Here is a 20,834-nt window from a genome sequence, read left to right as displayed (position 1 = left end):
TTGGGAGGCGGAAACAGGAGGATCGCGCAGGTTCGAAGCCAGCCGCGCGCTGGCTTAGGAGACCCTGTTTCCAAAATGAAAATGTAAAAATAGGTCTGGGAGTGTAGCCCGGAGGTAGAAGGGCTTCCAGGAACCCCAGTACCACAAAAAAAAAAAAAAAAAGAAAGTAATAAACCCTAGAAAGCAATAATAGAAGATATTAGATCAGGGGTGTGGTGGAGTAAAGTGATATAAAAGATGGAGATGAACTTGGAACACTGAGGTTGCTGGCAACCTTCACATGGGCATTTTCAATGGTATTCAAAAGCTGGATGAACAAGAGGTTAATAAGTCCAGTTAATAAGTAGGAAGGAGACTGAGACATGAGGATTACAGGTTCGAGGCCAGCTTCAGAAACTTAGCAAGACCTTGATTCAAAATCAAATAAGGTTGGGGTGGGGGTGTAGCTTGGCAGTAGAATGCCTCTGGGTCCAACCTTCAGTACCAAAAAAACCCCAAAAAACAAAAACAAACAAAACAAAACAAAACAAAAAAAGTGGGCGGCCAGGGTTTCGGGTATCGTCACTTTTTGACCCCGAGTTTGTCACATGTGGTGAACCAGAACCAGGCTCAGCAGCGTGCCTTCATTGACTGGGCGTGGTGGAGGCGGCAGGGCCTCTCTCCGGGCCTGGACTGGAGGTGGTGGGGCCATGGGAACAGGAGACTGCCTTGCTCCCAGGACATGGCAGGCAAGGTGCTTTCCACCTGGGAGTTTTCTCCTTCCATCTGCCAGCCCCACAAGTGCCCTAAGAATTCCAGGTTTGTGTTTCTCTCCCTGGAACCATCCCAGGCCACTGCACAGAGGCAGGCTGCAGCCCCTGGCTGCCAAAGAGCTAACACCAGCTGCTCCTTGGAGAGCATTTGCTTGGCAGCAGTGGCAGTCCCAGAGGGGGACCTCAACTGGATGTGGTGCTGTGGGGGAATATCCTTGCAGACTCACCACCACCTCTGCCACCCTGGAGCTCCAGAGCACCGAGCTGGTCAGGAGGACATTTCCATTTGAAGTGGTGTGTGTGTGTGTGTGTGTGTGTGTGTGTGTGTGTGTGTGTGTGTGTGTGTGTGTTATTAGCTCCAGGGCAAGTGTGTGTGTATATGTATGTGTGTATGTATTTTACTAGCTCCAGGGCAAGCACTGTACCTCTGAGCTACACCCCTAGCCCTTTTTTTATTTTTCTTTGCAATGCTAGAGATGGAACCCAGGGGTATTCTGGCTCTGAGGTACACCCCCAGCCCTATTTTTTTTAATTCTTTTTTTTTGAAATATGGTCGGTCTCACTAAGTTGCAAAGGGCCTCACTAAGTAGCTGAGGCTGTCCGTGAACCCCAATCCTCCTATCTCAGCCTCCCAAATGCTGGGATTACAAGCATGCACCGCCATGCCCAGCTCCTTTTTACTTTTTAGTTTTGAAGCAGAATCTTGTTAAGTTGCTGAGTCTGGCCTCTAATCTGCAATCCTCTTGCCTCAGCCTCCTGAAGAGCTGAGATTACAGGTGTCAGCCACCATACCTGGCTAAAGTGGCTCTTATTCTGCAGCAGGCTGAGGCTCGGGTCCTGGTGTGGGCAGGGAGGCAGAGGACCCTCTAGCGCTTCTGAGAGGGCTTGCTCCAGTGCCAAGGTGGGAGAGGGGGCATTAGATGAGGCCTCAGAAGAGTGAGGGGCATTTGGGGGATGGGGTGTTTTTTTTAAATCTGTGTGTATGTATGTGTGTGTGTGTGTGTGTGTGTGTGTGTGTGTGTGTGTGTTGGGCATTGAGCACTGGGGTAGTCTACCTCTGAGCTAAACCCCTAGCCTGATTTTTTATTTTTATTTGAAAAAGGGTCTTGCTAGATTGATGAGAGTCTCACTACTTGCTCGGACCTGCGATCCTCCTGTCTCAGCCTCCCAAGTACTGGAATTACAGTCATGTGCCATCACACCCCGCCTCATTTAACCCTGATAACTTCCTAAGGGTGCTCTTCCCCGATACCGTCACACTGAGGGCTGCGGCTGCAGAATGGGGATTTTGAGGGGATCCAATTCATTCTGTAGCATCCTATGTTCTCCTTATTAGAATTCGGGTTTTCTTGACCTTAAAATCAGAGGAACCATGGAGAATCCCCTATTTTCTGATACATACGTAAAAGTCTGCAGACACCTCTGAAGCCCTCAGCAGCGGGTGTCCTGAGCTGGCCCGGAAGCCCCTCAGTCTGCATGACTCTCAATCATTAATTCAGCCTGTAGTATGATTCTGTCCGAGGGGAGTCCAGATGGGGAGTGGCCCAGAATGACCATTTCCCTTGAGTCCTGTGGTCCAGGTGGGAGTGTCAGAGTGCTTCGCTGCTGCTGGGGTCTAGGTTCCCAGGACTGAGCCCAGAGAGGCTGCTTGGAGGAACAGGTACCCGAAGGCTGCAGGAGCGCAGAGCCTCAGGGAGGGGCTGACAGCAGAGACGAGGGAGGGCTGGATGCAGGCTGGACAGCAGGAGGGCAGGGGTTGGGTGCTGCTGAAAGAGGGAGGCCAAGAGATGCCCTGGCAGATTTGACTTAGAGACAGGCTTCTTGCAGGAGGGATGGTGCACGCTCCAGTCGCCTCCACAGTAAGGTCCTGGGGACTAGAAGGCATGGAGTAAAGCTGAGAAGCTTGGGAAGCTAAAAGCAGGGTCACCAGAGTGCAGGCCGCCTTTGAGCAGAGAACAGGCAGGTGTGTAGCGTCCTGGGCCCCTGGAGATGATCACAGAGGAAGAACCCCTAGGTTGTAGTCACTTAGGAGCTGAGACCCCGGGAACTAGAGAGGCCAGGACCGAGTCCTTTCCAGCTTTAGCCCTGCAGGGCTCCCAGGCGAGGGCGGGAGGAATGACATCATCTGTTCACTCATTCATCCACGGCTTCCTGTGTGCCCACTGGTGCCTGCCACTAGGAGATCCAGATCTTGCCCTTCCAGGAAGGGGAAGTCATCAGTTGTGGATCCTTCACTACAGTTAGGGTTAGAGCTCTTGGTGGAGCCAGCATCTCTGCAGAACCTCGCTGTGTATTTTCATCTCTGCTTTGCTTGTCCTCGGCTTTGGGGTGGACGGCAGCCCTAGACCTATGCGGTGCGTGTAGGCTATAGAGAGGCTATAGAGAGAGGCTGCTGGGGAGGTTGCGTGGGAAGTGTCCAGAGCCAGGCCTGGTGAGGAAAACAGATTTGCAGGTGCTCCTGGGGACACAGAGGCATCCCCAGCAAGAACACCAGCAGCCTTCTGTAGCTAATGAGCACAGAGGAAGCCCACACAGTCTTCAGAGCTGTGTCCCCTCTGTGATTGGGCTGCAAATGCCCAGCCTGCCTGCCCTCATTATCCAGGCTCGTAGTGCGAAGTTGAGAGGGACTGGCTAGTTAATTAGAGAGGGCTGGCGCTCCTAATTGCTTGGGATCTGAGTCTGCTGGCCTTCCATCTAATTGAAAAGTCCAGCTTCACCAGCCACAGGGAGGCCACACGAGGCTGCAGGGGACCCGCCAGAGCGCAGGATGGTATCTTGCCATTTCAGGGAAGCAGCTAGATTTTTTTCCCCTGGTCTCAGCCAAATGGATCACACGGTGTGGGCACAGGGAAGCCTGCCTATGAAATGGCCTGCTTTGTATACCTAGTTCAGGTGAAAGTGGGTATGAGGTCAGCCAGTAGTTTGCTCAAAGCTGTTTGAGGGAAGTCTAGTTTAGCCTGGGGGAGCACTGCAGGGAAAGAGCTGCATTCCACCTGGATCCCTCCTGCCCTGGATCCAGGCTACTTTGCTCAAAGGAGCTGAGTCCCACCGAGGATCGGCCCAGACCCCAGCAAGAGAGCCTGCAGTCACCCTGGGCTGGAGGAGGCAGTGCCATTTTCTGGTAAACCCTCAGTCTCCCTCTTTGTTCTGTGTTGGGACTGTGGCTGCTGAGCCAAGGGAGGAGCCAATGGCATTTGCTTGTGACTCTCCTCCTGGCCCACGGTGCTGCTCTTTCTCCTAAAAGAGGCCAGCCCTGCCCACCTTCTTCATCACTTTGATTCACAGCACTCAGCTTCCCACTCTTAAAGAGGGTGGTTTCAAAAGAGTCTGCTGGTGCACACATGTAATCCCAATACTTGGGAGGCTAAGACAAGGAGGATCACAAGTTTAAGGCTAGTCTCAGCAACTTGGCCAGACCCTCAGCAACTTAGTGAGACCCTGTTTCAAAACAAAAAGGCTGCCAGGCGTGGTGGCGCACGCTTGTAATCCCTGCGCTTGGGAGGTGGAGACAAGAGGATCACACAAGTTCGAAGCCAGCCGCACTGGTTTAAGAGACCCTGTTTAAAAAAAGAAAAAGTATAAAATAGGTCTGGGAGTGTAGCCCGGATGTAGAAGGTTTTCCAGGAACCCCAGTACCACCCCCCCCCAAAAAAAGGCTAAAAAGCCGGGCATGGTGGCGCATGCTTGTAATCCCCATGCTTGGGAGGCTGAGACAGGAGGATCTCACAGGTTCGAAGTCAGCCTCAACTACTTAGTGAGGCTCTCAGCAACTTAGTGAGACCCTGTTTCCAAATAAAATATAAAATAGGTCTGGGAGTGTAGCCCAGAGGTAGAAAGCCTCTGGGTTCCACTCCCAGTACCACCAAAAAATAAATAATAAAAACAAAAAGGCTGGGAGTGTAGCTTGGGGATTGAATGCCCCTGGATTTGCTTTCCAGTACCAAAAAAAGAAAGAAAGAAAGAAAGAAAGAAAGAAAGAAAGAAAGAAAGTCTATAGAGCTTCTCCTCCAGGTGGAAGCTAGGGCAGCTGAGTGAGTTCAGGTGCTGATGGTCCTCACTGCTGGTGTAGACACCCCCTCAGTGTTCACTGAAAATGCAGATCCTCAGGCCCCTCTGCCCTTGGCATAAGGTCTTCAAGGTTCATCCACATTTGGGTCAGAATTTCCATCCTCTTTAAAGGTGAATAGTATTCTGTTGCATGTACATATCACATTTCGCTTATCCATGCTCTGTGAGGGACACTTGGCCTGATCTGTATTTTAAGTATTGTAAATAATGCAGCTGGGTACGTGGTTGTGCAAAGATTTCTTCAAAGTCCTACTCTTGGTCCTTTGGGGGTATGTCCACAGCAGTAGAACTGATCACATGGCAATTCTATAAGTAACTTTTTGAGGAGCCTTTTCCTACAGTGGCTGCACCATTTAGCCTTCCTCTCAGCAGGGCACAGAGCTTACGAGGTGTCAGGTGGGGCTGGGGCTGCCTCTCAGGTGAAAGTCCCCTGTGGCTCAGGGCTCCCAGCCTGCTCCCTTCCACACCTCATCTCCATTGCCTGCCTTGGGTGGAGTGGGCAGCAGCAGCCTCTCATCTCGTCTGGCTGCCTCCAGTTGGCCTGGCACTGTCCTTTCTCCTCCCCAACCTAATTTAACATAGAACACAAGTATTTGTGCCTCCTTACTAAGATGGATTTTTTTTATTCATCTACTGATGTTTTCTAAATTCTCAGAAAAGTCACTTAATTAATCTGCCCCCAGGGGCCAGCTCTGCAACATGTACGTTGCCAGGGTGGTTGGGCAGGACTTGGCTGCTGATGCCGGGGACGGAGGATGGGACCTGGTCCCCATAGCCTCAGTGGCAGCAGAGCATCTCCATTAGGCACTTTTCCTCTTGGAGTTTTGGTGCCTGCAGATGGCTTCCCTCCAAGGAAGGAAGGAAGCAGGGAGAGAGGCAGGATGGAATGCCACTCAGTGGAGTTCCAAGCCTGTTCTGTCCAGCCCAGCGTCCCTACCTTCAGCCCAGGGTCATCAGAACAAATTTGCGTTTGCCTGGGGACCACATGGCCCTGGCGACACAGCCCAGAGCTTGCTGTCCTGTGCCTGTGCAGCATCATGCCAGGGGAGGTGGAGATGCCACCCCCTCCCCCCCAGGAGCGGACAGTTGTGATCCTTGTGGAGGGGCAGAAGCGGGCTGGTCTGGAGCAAACCCTGGAGGCGGATGAGGCCTCCATTGCTGGGCACAGTCAGTGTCTGCGTGGGGCCTGGGCAGGGAGCCAGTACCCAAGCAGGCAGGAGTGAGCCTGGCACCCGAGAGAGGAAGCAGTGGTAGGTGGGCACTTAGTGGAGCCAGTGGCTTGAGTATGTGGGAGCATGAGATGGGGAGGGAGAGGAGGGAGGGAGGCTGAGGAGAGAGCATGCACAGAGGGCCAGGAAGGGCAAGATGCAGATGAAGGCGCAGAGAAGGACCAGCTGGCCAGGGCCAGGCAGAGCCCCCCAGGGGTCTGAGCAGGAAACAGGCAAAGGGTCTTTGCGGGGAGGTGAAGTCCACAGTAGATTAGAAGGACTGGATAATGGGTTGGAGTGAGTGCATGAGTGTGCTCATGGTGCTGTCGTGGGGTAGCAGCAACCAGGATCTGAATTAAGGCAGGAGGGACTAGGATGGAGACTCAAAGGCAGTTAAGAGCTGGGAAGGACAGAAGATGTCAGCGATTGACAGCTCTGTCCATGCAGGCTCCTCCCACTCCAGCCTCAAAGCCCCTGGCCTGGATTTATAACCTGCACTTTGCCTGTGAGGAAGGAACACTAAGTGGAGGTGAAGTCCTTTGCCAGGTCACGCAGAAGGTCAGGCCCGATGGCCTCCCCCAGCAGCACAGGTGCTGCCTTAAGGGCGGGCAGGAGCAGGTGTGGGGAAGGGTCAGACATTTCTGTGACTTCATATCTGAGGCCTTACTATGGAGTACCAGAGCTTCTCTGTAGAATACGTGAGCCAAGGCAGGTGCAGTGGCATGCACCCATCATCCCAGCATTTGGGAGGCTGAGGCAGGAGGATCACAGGCTTGAAGCCAGTGTGCAGAGACCCTGTTTCAAAAATAAAAAAATAAGCTGGGTGTGGTGGCGCACGCTTGCAATCCCAGCATTCAGGAGGCTGAGATAGGAGGATCTGGGTTCACAGACAACCTCAGCTACTTAGTGAGGCCCTCTGCAACTCAGTGAGAACCTGTTTCAAAATAAAGAATAAAAAATAGGGTTGAGCTGGGCATGGTGGTGCACACTTGTGATCCCCACACTTGGGAGGCTGAGACAGGAGGATCTCACAGGTTCAAAGCCAGCCTCATCTTAGTGAGGTTCTCAGCAACTTAGTGAGTCCCATTTCCAAATAAAATATAAAATAGGCCTGGGAGTGTAGCCCGGAGGTAGAAAGCCTCTGGGTTCTACCCTCAGTACCACCAACAAAAAGTACTTAAGTACTTGTAACCTAGTACTTAAGAGGCTGAGACAGGAGAATTGCAGGTTCAAGACCAGCTTCAGCAACTTATCCAGACTCTCAACAACTTAGCAAGATCCTGTTTCAAAAAAACTGAAAACATGAAGAGGACTGGGGGTGTAGCTCAGAAATAGTATGCTTCTGGATTCAACCCCCAGTTACACACACACACACACACACACACACAGAGAGAGAGAGAGAGAGAGAGAGAGAGAGAGAGAAGAGAAGAGAAGAGAAGAGAAGAGAAGAGAAGAGGAGAGGAGAGGAGAGGAGAGGAGAGGAGAGGAGAGGAGAGGAGAGGAGAAGGGAAGGGAAGGGAAGGGAAGGGAAGGGAAGAGAGAGAATATGAACCAGGCACAATCATTGGGTGTCTGCTGTGCTGTATGTGTGGGGAGTGAAAGTTGAGAAGAGCCAACCCCACGAAGCTGCCTTGTGAGGCATGAGGGCAGATGCGGTTGGTGTGAGCTGGGGTAGTGCTCCCTACCTAGCCCCCCAGCTGTGAGGCAGGCATCCTTGTTGGCCATCCTTAGCAAGGCAGGGCACAGGCTGTCCAGAGTTCAGCCACCAAGAGATTAGAGCTTTCAGGCAGGTTCCGTCTTGACTTTGCCCTGATTTGGGCTTTTAGCCTGAGCCTGGCTCTGCTGGGACTCATGGCTTTGGTTCTGCATTTCCGGAACTGACAGCCCCGGCCATCTCCTAGGCGTGTGCCTGGTGGTGCAGGTGCCCAGGACCCCGCTGCAGCAGCCTGATGCTACTTCCCCAAACCAGGGGTGTCTACAGTGTGGCTGTCTGCAGCTGGGGACTGAGGCTTTCCTCTCACCTCTGGCTTCGTTGCTCCTTTGAAGCCAGGGTGAGTTTGCCTGCAGCTCACTTGGGCGGAGCCTGGGATCCAGCCTGTGTCTTCTGAGCAGGAAGAGCCAGATAGAGGTGGCAGGTGCTTCCTCCTTCTCCTCCTTCTCTTCCTCCTGCTCTTCCTCCTGCTCTTCCTCTTCCTCCTCCTTCTTGTACTGGGGACTGAACCCAAGAGCATTCTACCTCCAAACTACACCCCCAGTCATTTATTTATTTATTTATACTTGTGGTTCTGAGGATTAAACTAGATTACCCCCCCCAGTTAAGGGGTGTTCTACCTCTGAACTATACCCCAGCCTTTTATTATTTTATTTATTTTTAATTTTTTAATTTTTTGGTGGTACTGGGGTTCCTGGAAGCCCTTCTACCTCTGGGCTACACTCCCAGACCTATTTTTTATAGTTTTTTATTTGGAAACAGGGTCTCTTAAGCCAGCGAGGCTGGCTCCCAACCAGCGCACCCTCCTGTCTCCACCTCCCAAGCGCGGGGATTACAAGTGTGCGCCACCACACCCGGCTTATTTATTTATTTATTTTGCAGTACTGGGGATGGAATCCAGGGGCATTCTACCTCTGAGCCACACCCCCAGCCCTATTTTTTATTCTTTATTTTGAAACAGCATCTTTATTTTGAAACAACATCTCACTGAGTTGCAGAGGACCTCACTAAGCAGCTAAGGCTGTCCTTGAACCCGCAATCCTCCTGTCTCAGCCTCCCAAGTACTGGGATTACAGGCATGAGCCACCGAGCCCTTTTTATATTTGAAACAGTCTCACTAGTTGTTGAGGATCTCATTAAGTTGTTGAGGCTGGCCTTGCACCTGTGATCTTCCTGTCTCAGCCTCCTGTAGGATTATAGATGCATACCCTCTTTTTCTTGACCCTTCTCTTCTTCTCCTTTTGTGGACTTGAGGGTTGAATGTGGGACTTTGAGCATGCAAGGCACATGCTCTACTGCTGAGCCACAACCTCTGCCCTGGCTTGTTCTTCTGAGAGCCCTTTCTGCCTCTCACATTGCTGTGAAGTCCTATGTCCTTCACACCCTTAGCCCCAAGGACATATAGACAAAAGGAAGTGTTTGTACCCATTTTCCAAATGAAGAGGCAGACTCCGAGGTGAGTCCCTTATGAAGGCACAGCAGGTCTCTGAGCTCCTGCAGCTCAGCTCAGAACTTTCCTTACATGCTTTTGGCATTAGAGAGAGCAGACGGCAGACAGGGGAGTCCCCAGAGGGAGGAATCTGGCACCAGCTTATAAACAGGGTGCTGAGTCTGGTGGCGACATTCCCTGAATGTCAGGAGGGGATTACAGCCTGGGGCATGTCCTGTAGTGGGAGCTGTGAGCAGAGCCTACCAATGGAGGAGACCTCGCCCTGGTGTGACGTGACATCTCCTGGAAGGGGTGCGTGCGCACGCACACACACACACACACACACACACACACACACAGGCAGGTTTTGCAGGGGTGGGGTTGTGGTGATGGAGACACTGACCCCTCACTGACTGGTCAGGGTTACTCTAGCTTCGGCTGGGGTGTCCATGGCTGGTCAGGCTGTCCTACAGGGGCTCCTCCCCCAAGAGGGCAGCTCTGTATGGCTGCTGATACTGGGAATGACAGTGTCTGTCCTGCAGCCTCTTCTCTGCTGTGGTAGAAGCAGAGATGGCATGGCGTGGCGCCACACACCTCACCCACTGCCAGCTGCCACGCCTCAGAGGACCGTGATTCTTCATCGCCCTCAAATTGCCGCCTTGTTTCCGGCCACGACATTTCCCTACAGCTGTTTGCTGTGTGCTGACTGCAGCTCAGGGGGATTTAGCTTATCCTTCAGTGCTGCCAAGGCACGGACACTGGGGCAGTGCAGCTGCTGACGCGGAGCCTGGGGGAAGCAGAAAACCAGAAGGCCACTTTCTCTCCCCTAGCTCCTTCAGCCTGGCCCTCAAAATCAAAGGTTTAGGCCTGTGTGCCACTAGTGTGCAGCGCTTGGCTAGAGTGCCATTAGGCCCAGTGTTCTACCCCAGCACTGCAAAAACAGTAAAAAACCCAAGAATCAGGCCTTTAGAAGACGTTTCTTGGGATTTTTAAATTTGTGTTTGTTTTGGTACGGGAGGTTGAAGCCAGGGGCATTCTACCTCTGAGCTATACCTCCCAACCTTGTTTATTTTTTATTGAAACAAAGTGCTTGTTGGGGAGGGCCTTACTAAGTTGCTGATATCCTGTCTCAGCCTCCCAAGTACTAGGCCTGCCCACCATGTACTCCCAAGAATAGGCTCTATTCTCAAGAGCCTGTGCTTGGCTCTTAAGGTCCTTTAGCCCTCTCCCTTCCAAACTCTTTCTTACCTTTGTGATCCCACCTTCTCTGGGGGAGGCCATTCTCCCAGGATTACAGATAGGGAAAGTGAGTCTGGGGCGATGGCCTGCCAAGCCTTCTAAAGACCCTTCTGCCTAGAAACCACACGTGAGCACAGACAGGAATACTTTGGACCCTGTGGGGGCAAGACCGGAGTGCCTGGGCTGCTGTCCAGGGGAGGGGCTGCCCTTGCCAGAGTAGGGCCCCCAACGGGCTCCCAGTTGCTGGCAGCATTCCATCTGCTTCCAGGTCATTCTCTGTGCCCCTGCTCATTCGTCTTGCTCAAGTTCATCTCTGGTTATGTTGCTCTCCTCTATCTCCTTGACGTATTCAGTGGCTCCCTACTGCCTGCAGAATAAAGTTTAAATGCCACCCATGGTGTCCAGGGCCTTGGTCCATCCCCAGCTGCAAGCGGCTGATGTTAGCAGCATGAATGAGATCCATGGTGGGAGTTGCTCGACCCACCTGGCCGGCGCCTCCACCTGACCCTTACCTCCGCCCCCAGCACTGGGCCCTGCTGACCACTAGTGCTGCTGCTCTTAAGAAGCCCGGGTGTGTTTGTCTAGTCTAGACACAAACAGAGAGAGAGAGAGAGAGAGAGAGAGAGAGAGAGAGAGAGAGAGAGAGAGAGAGAGAGAGATTGTGTGTGTGTGTGTGTGTGTGTGTGTGTGTGTGTGTTTAAGGCAAACAAAACAGTTCTAATGGGTATTTACTGCCTGAGAGGATATTTACTATGTCCCCAGAGCTGGAAAGAACACAGACTGACCTTTAGAGAGTGACAGAAATCCCAGAGAGGCCCAGAAGCCAGTGCTCTACCCCAGGGCAGGCAGGGCCACCAAGGTTTGCGGTGCCTCACACCAAGCCGGCAAGGGTGGGGCGGGGAGACGTGGGTCCCTGGCTTTGGTCAGGGGCTCCATGCTGGTGGGCCCTGGACTCTATTGTGTGTGTGTGTGTGTGTGTGTGTGTGTGTGTGTGTGTGTGTGTGTGTGTACTGGTGACTGAAGTCAGGGGTATTCTACTTCTGAACTATACCCCTGGCCTTGTTTTATTTTATTTTATTTTTTTGTGGGTCTGGGGATGGAATCCAGGGACATTCGACCTCTGAGCTACACCCCCTGCCCTATTTTTTATTCTTTATTTTGAAACAGGGTCTCACTGAGTTGCAAAGGGCTTCACTAAGTAAGTAGCTGAGGCTGCCCGCAAACCGTGATCCTCCAGTCTCAGCCTCCCAAATGCTAGGATTACAAGCTTATTTTTTATTTTGAAACAGGGTCTCACAAAGTTGCTGAGGCTGGCCTTGAACCTGTGACCTTCCTGTTGCAGCCTCCCGAGTACAAGCATGTACCCCCATGCTAGCTCCCTGGACTCTATTTTTATCAGCAGTCACTGCAAGCCTCCCCACCCCTCACTCTGTTCTCTGTGGCCCCCCCAATGACTGCAGATAGCTGAGCGGGTGACTACCTGGTGTCCGGCTTCAGGCTGCATGGCTGGCTGGGTCTTGGCCCCGGTAGTGGCCCTTCTTTTTCTTATATTCTCTATCATATCAGTTTTAGCCCGAGACCCCTGTGGCCAGCCCACCTCTTGCTCTTGCCCTTTATCTGCTCCCCACTGGGCTTCTGGGGGGGACAGGCCTGACCTGCGGCCTCAGCCCCTTCCCCACTGGCAGGCCGGAGGCACAGTACCATGGGATCGCAGGGAGCAGTGAAGCAGGAGCACGCGAGGCAGAGAGGCCAGGCTCCACAGTTGGGCCCACGTTGGGAGGTCCTCGTGTGTATGTGTGTGTGTTGTGGTGTGCGTGCGTGTGGGCACACATGCATGCCCATGCATCACTTTTTTGTCTTTCCCCCATCAGTCAGTGAGCTCCTCTGGCATCGGCCAAGTCCAAAGCCTGGTAGTAGCAGGTAGCTTAGGAAATATTTGCCCTTGACATCTTTGGCTCTGATCTTAGCTAACATTGCTGTCTAGGTGCTGGGGATGGGACAGTGGAGGGTTAACCAGGGCTCTTGCCTTACCCTCCCACTGGAGATTTTAAGCTTTCCAAAAGCAGGGCTATGACGTCAGTGTCTTTGGGGTCAGGTTCTAGAAATATAGGGGGAAAGCCAACCAAAGGACTTTTTTTAAATTCTTACACAGTTACTCAATACAGCACGCTTGTGTGACCTCTGATCAGAGCACCACCCTGCCTGGCTTCCTTTGTTCTTACACGGGAAAGAGATCCTGGGCCAGGTGACTTCCAGGCCACAGGTGCTTCTGGTGAGATCTTGTCTGTGGGAAGCTCAGCCTAGTGCTTCTGGAAAGCAGAGGCTTATTATGCAACAGGGTCCCCACTCAGGGAGGAAGAGCTGGTGTTGGGGTACCCTCATCCCTGCATTCATGTTCCTGGTGTGGCCAGTGTCTGTGCAGAGCAGCTGTGTTTATCTTCAGGAGGTGGCTCCATCTACCTGTGTTCTCCCTCGGAACAATGAAGGTCCATTTCCTGAGCCCATAAGCATCCTTCTCAACACGTGTGCAGGGCCTGGGCAGAGGTAAAATGCAGGATTAGGAGTGAGCCCCCAGCCAGGCCTTCCAGCTAACATGTGTGACCCCTGGCAGCCGCCCTGCACAGCCTGGGCTTCAATTCCATTCTTGCTAAAAGCATAATCCCTATAAAGCATTCACACTGGGTCTAACACAAAGCAGTCCTTATATAAGCTCTTGCTTTTTTTTTTTTTTTTTTTTTTTCTTTCCTTTTTTGTAGTGCTGGGGATTGAACCCAGGGTCTTGAGCATGCCCGACAAGTACTCTACCACTGAGCTGTATCCATGGCCCAAGCTCTTGTTTTTATTATTAAGGATCGAGGACCCAATCCTGTTCTTCCACTTCCTCCTTGCATGAACTTGGCTGAGCACACCATCATTCAAATTCTCATGTACAGCATTCAGATCATCAAACCTCCTTCACAGGGTGATTGTGAAAGTCAACGAGATTAAACGTGTTAATGATAATATGTGTTGAGCGCTGAGTAATGTGCCAGGCATGGAATAAGAGCTCAATAAATGATGGCTATTACCATTATTAGGAGTTGTAACTCTAAGTAACCACATGCGGGGAGATTGATGTGAGACAGATTCCTGCACCTCCTGGGCCTCCCCACCCTGACTGCCTCCCAGCCTTGAGACCATTTGATTTGGAAGGCGAGGGAGACTAGAGTAGAGAGCTGCTGGCCGCTGTGGGATAATGGTCGTCCTGGGAGACAGCTGAGCCAAGCCTTAGGCTCTGGTGATCTGAGCAGAGCCACGCAGATCTGTGACCCAGAGCCTGGAGGGCAGGGGGCGCAGCTGTGGCTCAGACACCAGAGCCAGGAGCCCAAGCTGGTGGGTGGGGAGTAGAAGCAAGTGGCACCTTCTTTTAGGGCTAGAAGGAGTTCATGAGGGGCCCCAGAAGAAATTGTGGCCAGACAGGTTGGCTCAGCAGCAGTAGTTAGTGTTGACGCACATTGACTTCCTTTTTTTTTTTTTTTTTTTTTTTTTTTGGTACTGAGGATTAAACCAAGGGTTTTGCACTTGTTAGGCAAGTGCTCTTCCATTGAACTGCATCCCCAGCCTTTTGAATTTTTTTTTTATTTTGAGACAAGGTCTCTCTAAGTTGCTGAGGCTGACCTTGAACTCAGTCCTCCTGCTTCAGCCTCCTAGATTTCTGAGATTATAGGTGTGTGCCACCACACCCAGCCATGCACATTCTAGTCCTCCCTACCTCCTAGGGTACATCTGCGTCCCCACACAAGGTCCCCATGATTTCCAGGCCTGTCCCCTTTGATGTCTGAGGGGGACAACTCTGGATTCTACCGCATGGCTACTTTGCCTCTAGTTAGAGGACTTTACAGCAGCATCCTTTATTTTCTCAAAACCTAGGCAGTCTCTCTTTTTTGATAAATATGCAAATCTTCGTTATTCCTTTTACTGTTTGAACTCAAACTAATTGTGTTTGAAAAAAGTGAACACAATATTGACTTTGTTTTTCCCACTGTGTGTACCCTGTCCTCTGGACCCAGAGTTTCCAACAACCCCCAGGGGAGAGGGGCCCCAGGGGGAGGCACAGATGTGGCCATGGATGCGCCTTAGTGGAAAGAAGCACAGGAAGGACTCAATCGCCTCCGGGGGACATGGCCAGGTCTGGGCAGCTATTGCTAGCTGTGTCCCCAGCCCTCTGGGGATGGCTCCTTGTCCCTTTCATGCCAATGTGCATGTTTCCCCACTGTGGTACCCTGGCACGGTGACTCACACCTGTAATCTCCGTTACTTGGGAGGATGAGAAAGGAGGATTACACATGTAAGGACATCCTCATCAACACAGCAAGATCCTATTTCTTTTTTTTTTTTTTTTTTTTGGTGGTACTGGGGTTCCTGGAAGCCCTTCTACCTCCGGGATACACTCCCACGGGCTACACTCCCAGACCTATTTTATATTTTTTATTTGGAAACAGGGTCTCTTAAGCCAGCACGGCTGGCTCCGAACCAGCGCGATCCTCCTGTCTCCGCCTCCCAAGCGCGGGGATTACAAGTGTGCGCCACCACGCCCGGCGACCCTATTTCAAAACACACACAAAGCCGGGCGTGGTGGGGCACACTTGTAATTCCCCCGCTTGGGAGGCGGAGACAGGAGGATCATGCAGGTTCGAAGCCAGCCACGCTGGCTTAAGAGACCCTGTTTCTAAATAAAATATAAAATAGGTCTGGGAGTGTAGCCCAGAGGTAGAAGGGTTCCATCCCCAGTACCACAAAACACACACACAGATAGATAGATAGATAGATAGATAGATAGATAGGCTGGGAGTGTGGCTGGAGGTAGAGTGCCCCTGGGTTCCATCCCCAGCACCATCACCATCCTTCCCTGCCGTGCATACATGTCTGAGGGGCACTCTCCCGTCTTGACATGAGCTCTGTCCATTAAGGCCAGCTGAGGCTGCTCCACAGTACTTCACACCTCACACTGGCACCCACCTGTGCCCATTGTGTCCCTTGAAAATGCCTGTTGTGCCGGGCGTGGTGGCGCACGCTTGTAATCCCCGCGCTTGGGAGGCAGAGACAGGAGGATCGCGCAGGTTCGAAGCCAGCCATGCTGGCGTAAGAGACCCTGTTTCAAAAATATAAAATAGGTCTGGGAGTGTAGCCCGGAGGAAGAAGGGCTTCCAGGAACCCCAGTACCACCAAAAAAAAAAAAAAAAAAAAAGAAAATGCCTGTTGTATCCATGATACCTTGAGACCAAGTGCCAGGTTTTGTACTTCCCTCTTTGATTGCACAGGGCTAGATTTGCTATTGTCTTTTTTTTTTTTTTTTCAGTACTAGGGACTTGAACCTAGGAGCATGCTACCTCTGAGCTTATTATTTTTAAACATTTTCATTAGGTTGCTCAGAGTCTCACTACTTGCTGGGACTGTCCTCAAACCTGCAATCCTCCTGTCTCAGCCTCCCAAGTACTAGGATTAAAGACATACATTTATTTATTTATTTATTTATTTATTTATTTATTGCGGTACTGAGGATGGAACCCAGGAGCATTCTACCTCTGAGCTACACCCCCAACCCTATTTTTTATTCTTTATTTTGAAATAGGGTCTTATTGAGTTGCAAAGTGCCTCACTAAGTAGCTGAGGCTGTCTCTGAACCACGATCCTCCTCCGAAGATCTCAGCCTCCAGAATGCTGGGATTACAAGCATGTGCCAGTACACCTGGTTTATTTTTTTATTTTGAAACAGGGTTTTGCTAAGCTCCTGAGGGACTCACTAGGTTGCTGAGACTGACCTTGAACCTATGATCCTCCTGTCTCAGTCTCCTAAGTCCTAGGATTGCAGAGGTCTGCCACCATGCCGGCTCTTCTCAACTTCTGACTCAGCAGCCCCTGCCCTCTTTGCCCAAGCTCTTGTTGGAAGCCTTGCTGTATGCACTCTGTTCCTGTTCCCACAGCACACACCCTCAGCCTCAGCCCATCTGACAGCTCGCCACCTTCCTTTTTCATGGCCTTGTGGAAATGAAATGGAAACCCCAGGTGCAGTCCCGTCTTGAAGGGCAGGTAGGGTTAACCAGGACCAGGAAGAGTTAGCAGAGGCAGGGCGCTGTGTTCCTGTACTCACTGCCACCCTCCCCAGCCCTCCCCAAGGCTGTCTTGTCTGAGGACCCTGACTGCCCCTTCAGACACACACATAGCAAGGCGCCGGCATGGGAATGACCCAAAGCCGCGTCAGGCCATAATATCTTATGTGCTCCAGGAGTATTAATAATCAGGGCTGATGCCATTGCCTTTTTGAGACCTCCTCTCTACTCAGGAAGGTGGTGGTTGAGTGGCAGGTGGAGGGAGGCATGTCTTTGAAGCTAGTCCTGAAATCAGCAGGAAAGAGAGGTGACTGGGGGCTGGCATGGGCCTGCGGATCAGGTGGGTTCTGCATAGCGTCGTGGCGGTCTCGGGAAGCCCAGCTGAGGTGGTCCAGCCCTGTGTGGGGACTCAGCTGACCCCTGCAGCCAGGAGGGAGAGGGCGGCAGGTTTGGTTGGGGTGGGGTAGGAAGCATGGAGGGATGCATCTTCCTTCTGAAATGTTTCTCCAGCTCTGTCTTGTTGCCATCTCAGACCAAGTAGCAGGCAGTGATATTTTTTTTTCCTTTTGTGATACTGGAGATTGAACCCAGGAACATTCTACCTCTGAGCTATACCCTCTACCCTATTTTATTTTTATTTGGAAACAGGGTCTTACTAAGTTGATAAGAGTCTTACTCTTGCTGAGACTGTCCTTGAACCTGTGATCCTCCTATCTCAGCCTCCCAAATACTGGGATTACAAATGTGTACCACCACACCTGGCTTAGGTGATGATATTTTTTTTTTCCCAGTACTAGGGTTTGAACCCAGGGGCATTCTACCTCTAAGCTACATCCCCAGCCCTATATTTTATTCTTTATTTTGAAACAGGGTCTCACTAAGTAGCTGAGGCTGTCTGCGAACCACGATTACAAGTGTACACCACTGCGCCTGGCTAAACAGTGATATTCTTAAGGCCATGCCTCTTTGGGCAATGTTTGGGACAGTATTTGCAGGTGGTCAGGGCAAGGTCTGGAGCTCTGTGTGTCTTCAGCCCTGCCAACTGCCTGGGCTTTGACCTAATGAATGGTAAGAGGGGCCAGGCTCTGCCCATTGCTACCTGAGGCTTGGCCTTAGCTGTGTTTCTTTTTTTTTTTTTTGATACTGGAGACTGAACTCAGGGGTATTCTACCTCTAACCTATATCCCAAGTCCTCTTTTTATTTTTAATTTTGAAACAAGGTCTTGCTAAGTTGCTGAGGCTGTCCTTGAAACTGTGATACTTTGTTCTCAGCCTCCCAAGTACATGGGTTAGAGGTACATGGATTACTTGCTGCCTAGGCTGTACTTCTGGAAGAGGCCCAAGGTACCTTGCCTGCTTACTGGGCAGGGAGGGTAAAATTGTGTTCAGGCAGAAGGACCAGCCAGGCATAGTGGCACATACCTATAATCCTAATACTCAGCAAGACAGGAGGATCACAAGCTCGAGGCCAGCCTAAGTAAGTGAAGACCTCTGCCACTTAGACCCTGTTTCAAAATAAAAAATAAAATAGGGCTAGAGGTGGAGCTTGGGGGTAGAGCACTCCTGAGTTCAGTCCCTAGAACAATACAACATATATGCATGCACGTGTGCATGCATCCTGCCCAGGCCTGTCTGGAGTAGCTGGAGCCTCTTCCTGAGTCTCAGAAGGAACTGGGCTCACCTCCCAGCTGCCTATGGTCAAGTAGTTTAACCTCATGCCTCACATCCCTTGTTTATAGAACAGGGACAATAAAATCCACCTCAGAGGGTGGTTGTGAAGGTCAAATGAGATTCTGCAGAAAACAGCCCGCTCAGTGCTTGGCATAGCGTAAACACCTAACAAAGTATGGGAATATAATACATGCATCGATAGCTGAACTATATGTACTTAAAGTTGTTTGTCAGCAGCCTTCATTCCTACACTGAGTCCATAGCAAGGCCTCCAGCCCTTCTGCCCAACGGCTAGTGTGCTTCCAAGCCCAGCTGACTGTGGGTCTGAGCTTGAGGTCAGAGGGTCAGAGACCCAGTGACTCCAGCTGGGAGGGCAGGGGACATCTTGACTCTTCTCTTTTGAGCTACAGTCACTCGCTAAGTGCTGTCTCCTGGCTGTCTCTGCTGTGCTGTCCGCATCTTTCCGCATCTTAACTCTGTCCTTGCCTGTAAAGTCCAGATCTAATAAAAAAATAACGCTGGGGCCGGGGCTGCAGTTCGGCGGTGGAGCACCTGCCTAGTGTTCTCGAGGTGCCTGGCCCCATCTCCCGTGCTGCAAAAGAAAGAAAAAAAGTTGGGGGCAAGTGATTTCCCAAAGCTTTTAGCATTGGCTTCCTTTAAATAGGAACTCTGTATATTCATTTAAAATAGATTTTGACTTAGCACAATTCAATTTGCATTTTGGCCTGTATCCTCCCAGATAGTTTTCTGTGTATAGATAGACTTCCAAATCGATTAGGCATGTACACGTACTTAAGTGGTGGAGCATTATATGATGCAGGCTATTTATAACAAGCTTTTATTTTTAACAACAATTTATTGTGCATATCGTTCCACTTCATTATACATACAGCTCGTCATTATTTTTGTCACACTTTTCTATTTTTGTGGTCAACATTTTTATTGCTGGCATAGCTTTCCACAAAGCACAAAAAGATTTTTTCTATGGCAAACTTGATTTCCAGCATGAGAAACACGCTTAGAGGATCACCGTTCACCCGGCCTTGTGTGTGTATGGAAAGCATCTGCACGTGGCTATTTATTTATTTAGTGGTATTGAGGATTGAACCCTAGGGCACTCTACCTCCAAACTATACCCCCAGCCCTTTTAATGTTTTGTTTTAAAACAGGGTCTCACTAAGTTGCTGAGGCTGGCCTCGAACCTGTGATCCATGTCTCAGCCTCCCAAGCACTGGGATGCATGTAGCTATTTTTTTCCCTACTTTATCCAGGTACACAGACAAGCCCTCTGTCAACATCACTTGCCACAGAGTTTCTAATGAGAAACCACCTCCTGTACCCACTTCAATTCATTGGAACTCTCAGGAAAGCTACTTTCCAGATAAGTTTTGCCAATTTATAAATGCCTGTTTATGCCAGGCGTGGTGGTACACACTTGTGATCCCCACACTTGGGAGGCTGAGATAGGAGGATTGCATAGCTTCGAAGCCAGCCTCAGCTACTTAGTGAGTCTCTCAGCAATTTAGTGAGACGCTGTTTCCAAATAAAATATAAAATAGGTCTGGGAGTATAACCAGGAGATAGAAAAGCCCCTGAGTTCCACCCCCAGTACCACAAAAATAAATTAATAAATAAATGGCTGCTTTTAGTGGCAACTCATAAAAGCAGCAAGGCTTCCAGCCTCGTTCATGCTCAAAGTTCCTAGAATAATACCTTACTTACGTGTAATAATGAATAAGTGTTTATTGAATTGAAGCACCAATTTTTTTTTTTTTTTTGCAATATCACAGATGGAACCCAGGGGCATTCTGCCTCCAAGCTACACCCTCAGCCCTATTTTTATTCTTTATTTTGAAACAGGGTCTCACTGAGTTGCTAAGGGCCTCACTAAGTAACTGAGACTGTCCGTGAACCGTGATCCTCCTCTTTCAGCCTCTCAAATGCTGGGATTACAAGCATGCGCCACCACGCCCAGCAAAGCACCAATTTTTGAAAATTTTAAATTTATTTATTTTTCTGTGGTACCGGGTTATTGAACCCAGGGGCATTCTACCACTGAGCTACACCCCCAGTCCTATTTTTTTGTGGTGGGAGTCAAGCTCCACCACACCTGGCTCCCAATTTTGGGGGGGTACTATGGATTGGACCCAGGTGCATTCTATCTCTGAGCTACACCCCCGGCCCTATTTTTTATCATTTATTTTGAAACAGGGTCTCACTAAATTGCAGAAGCCCTCACTAAATAGTTGAGGCTAGCTGAGACCCTGTGATCCTCCTGTCTTAGCCTTCCAAGTACTGGTACTACAAGCGTGCGCTACCATGCCCGGCTTCAAAAAAAAAAAAAACATATACACACACACACACACACACACACACACACACACACACACACACACACACTACTTTTTTTATTTGGAAACAGGGTCTCTTAAGCCAGCGTGGCTGGCTTCAAACCTGCGCAATTCTCCTGTCTCCGCCTCCCAAGCCGGGGATTACAAGCGTGCGCCACCACGCCCAGCTTAGACTAGAGAATTTTTGAGGCCAGGAGTTTGAGGCCAACCTAGGGAAACATAGTAAGACTGCAATTCTTTAAAAAGATAAAATAAACTATCTTGGGTATGTGCGTGCGTGTGTGTGTGTGTGTGTGTGTGTGTGTGTGTGTGTGTA

General features: G+C 50.6%; 1 protein-coding gene across 1 annotated transcript in view; it reads left to right on the top strand.

The window, feature by feature from the left end:
• The window catches only part of RPH3AL (rabphilin 3A like (without C2 domains)), a gene marked incomplete at both ends in the record, with an annotated part of 89,313 nt that overhangs the window by 3,401 nt on the left and 65,078 nt on the right, over nucleotides 1-20,834 (top strand). Inside the window, 2 exons of the mRNA XM_080713991.1 lie at nucleotides 5,854-5,987; nucleotides 6,492-6,646. Of these exons, the coding sequence (XP_080570117.1) occupies nucleotides 5,854-5,987; nucleotides 6,492-6,646 (289 nt within the window). The remainder of the gene's footprint in view (nucleotides 1-5,853; nucleotides 5,988-6,491; nucleotides 6,647-20,834) is intronic.

The sequence above is a fragment of the Muscardinus avellanarius genome, assembly GCF_963383645.1.
Source record: "Muscardinus avellanarius genome assembly, chromosome: 16".
NCBI classification, from domain to species: Eukaryota; Metazoa; Chordata; class Mammalia; order Rodentia; family Gliridae; genus Muscardinus; species Muscardinus avellanarius.
The sequence above is the reverse complement of the archived record's forward strand: the minus strand, read 5'-3'. Positions and strand labels throughout refer to the sequence as shown.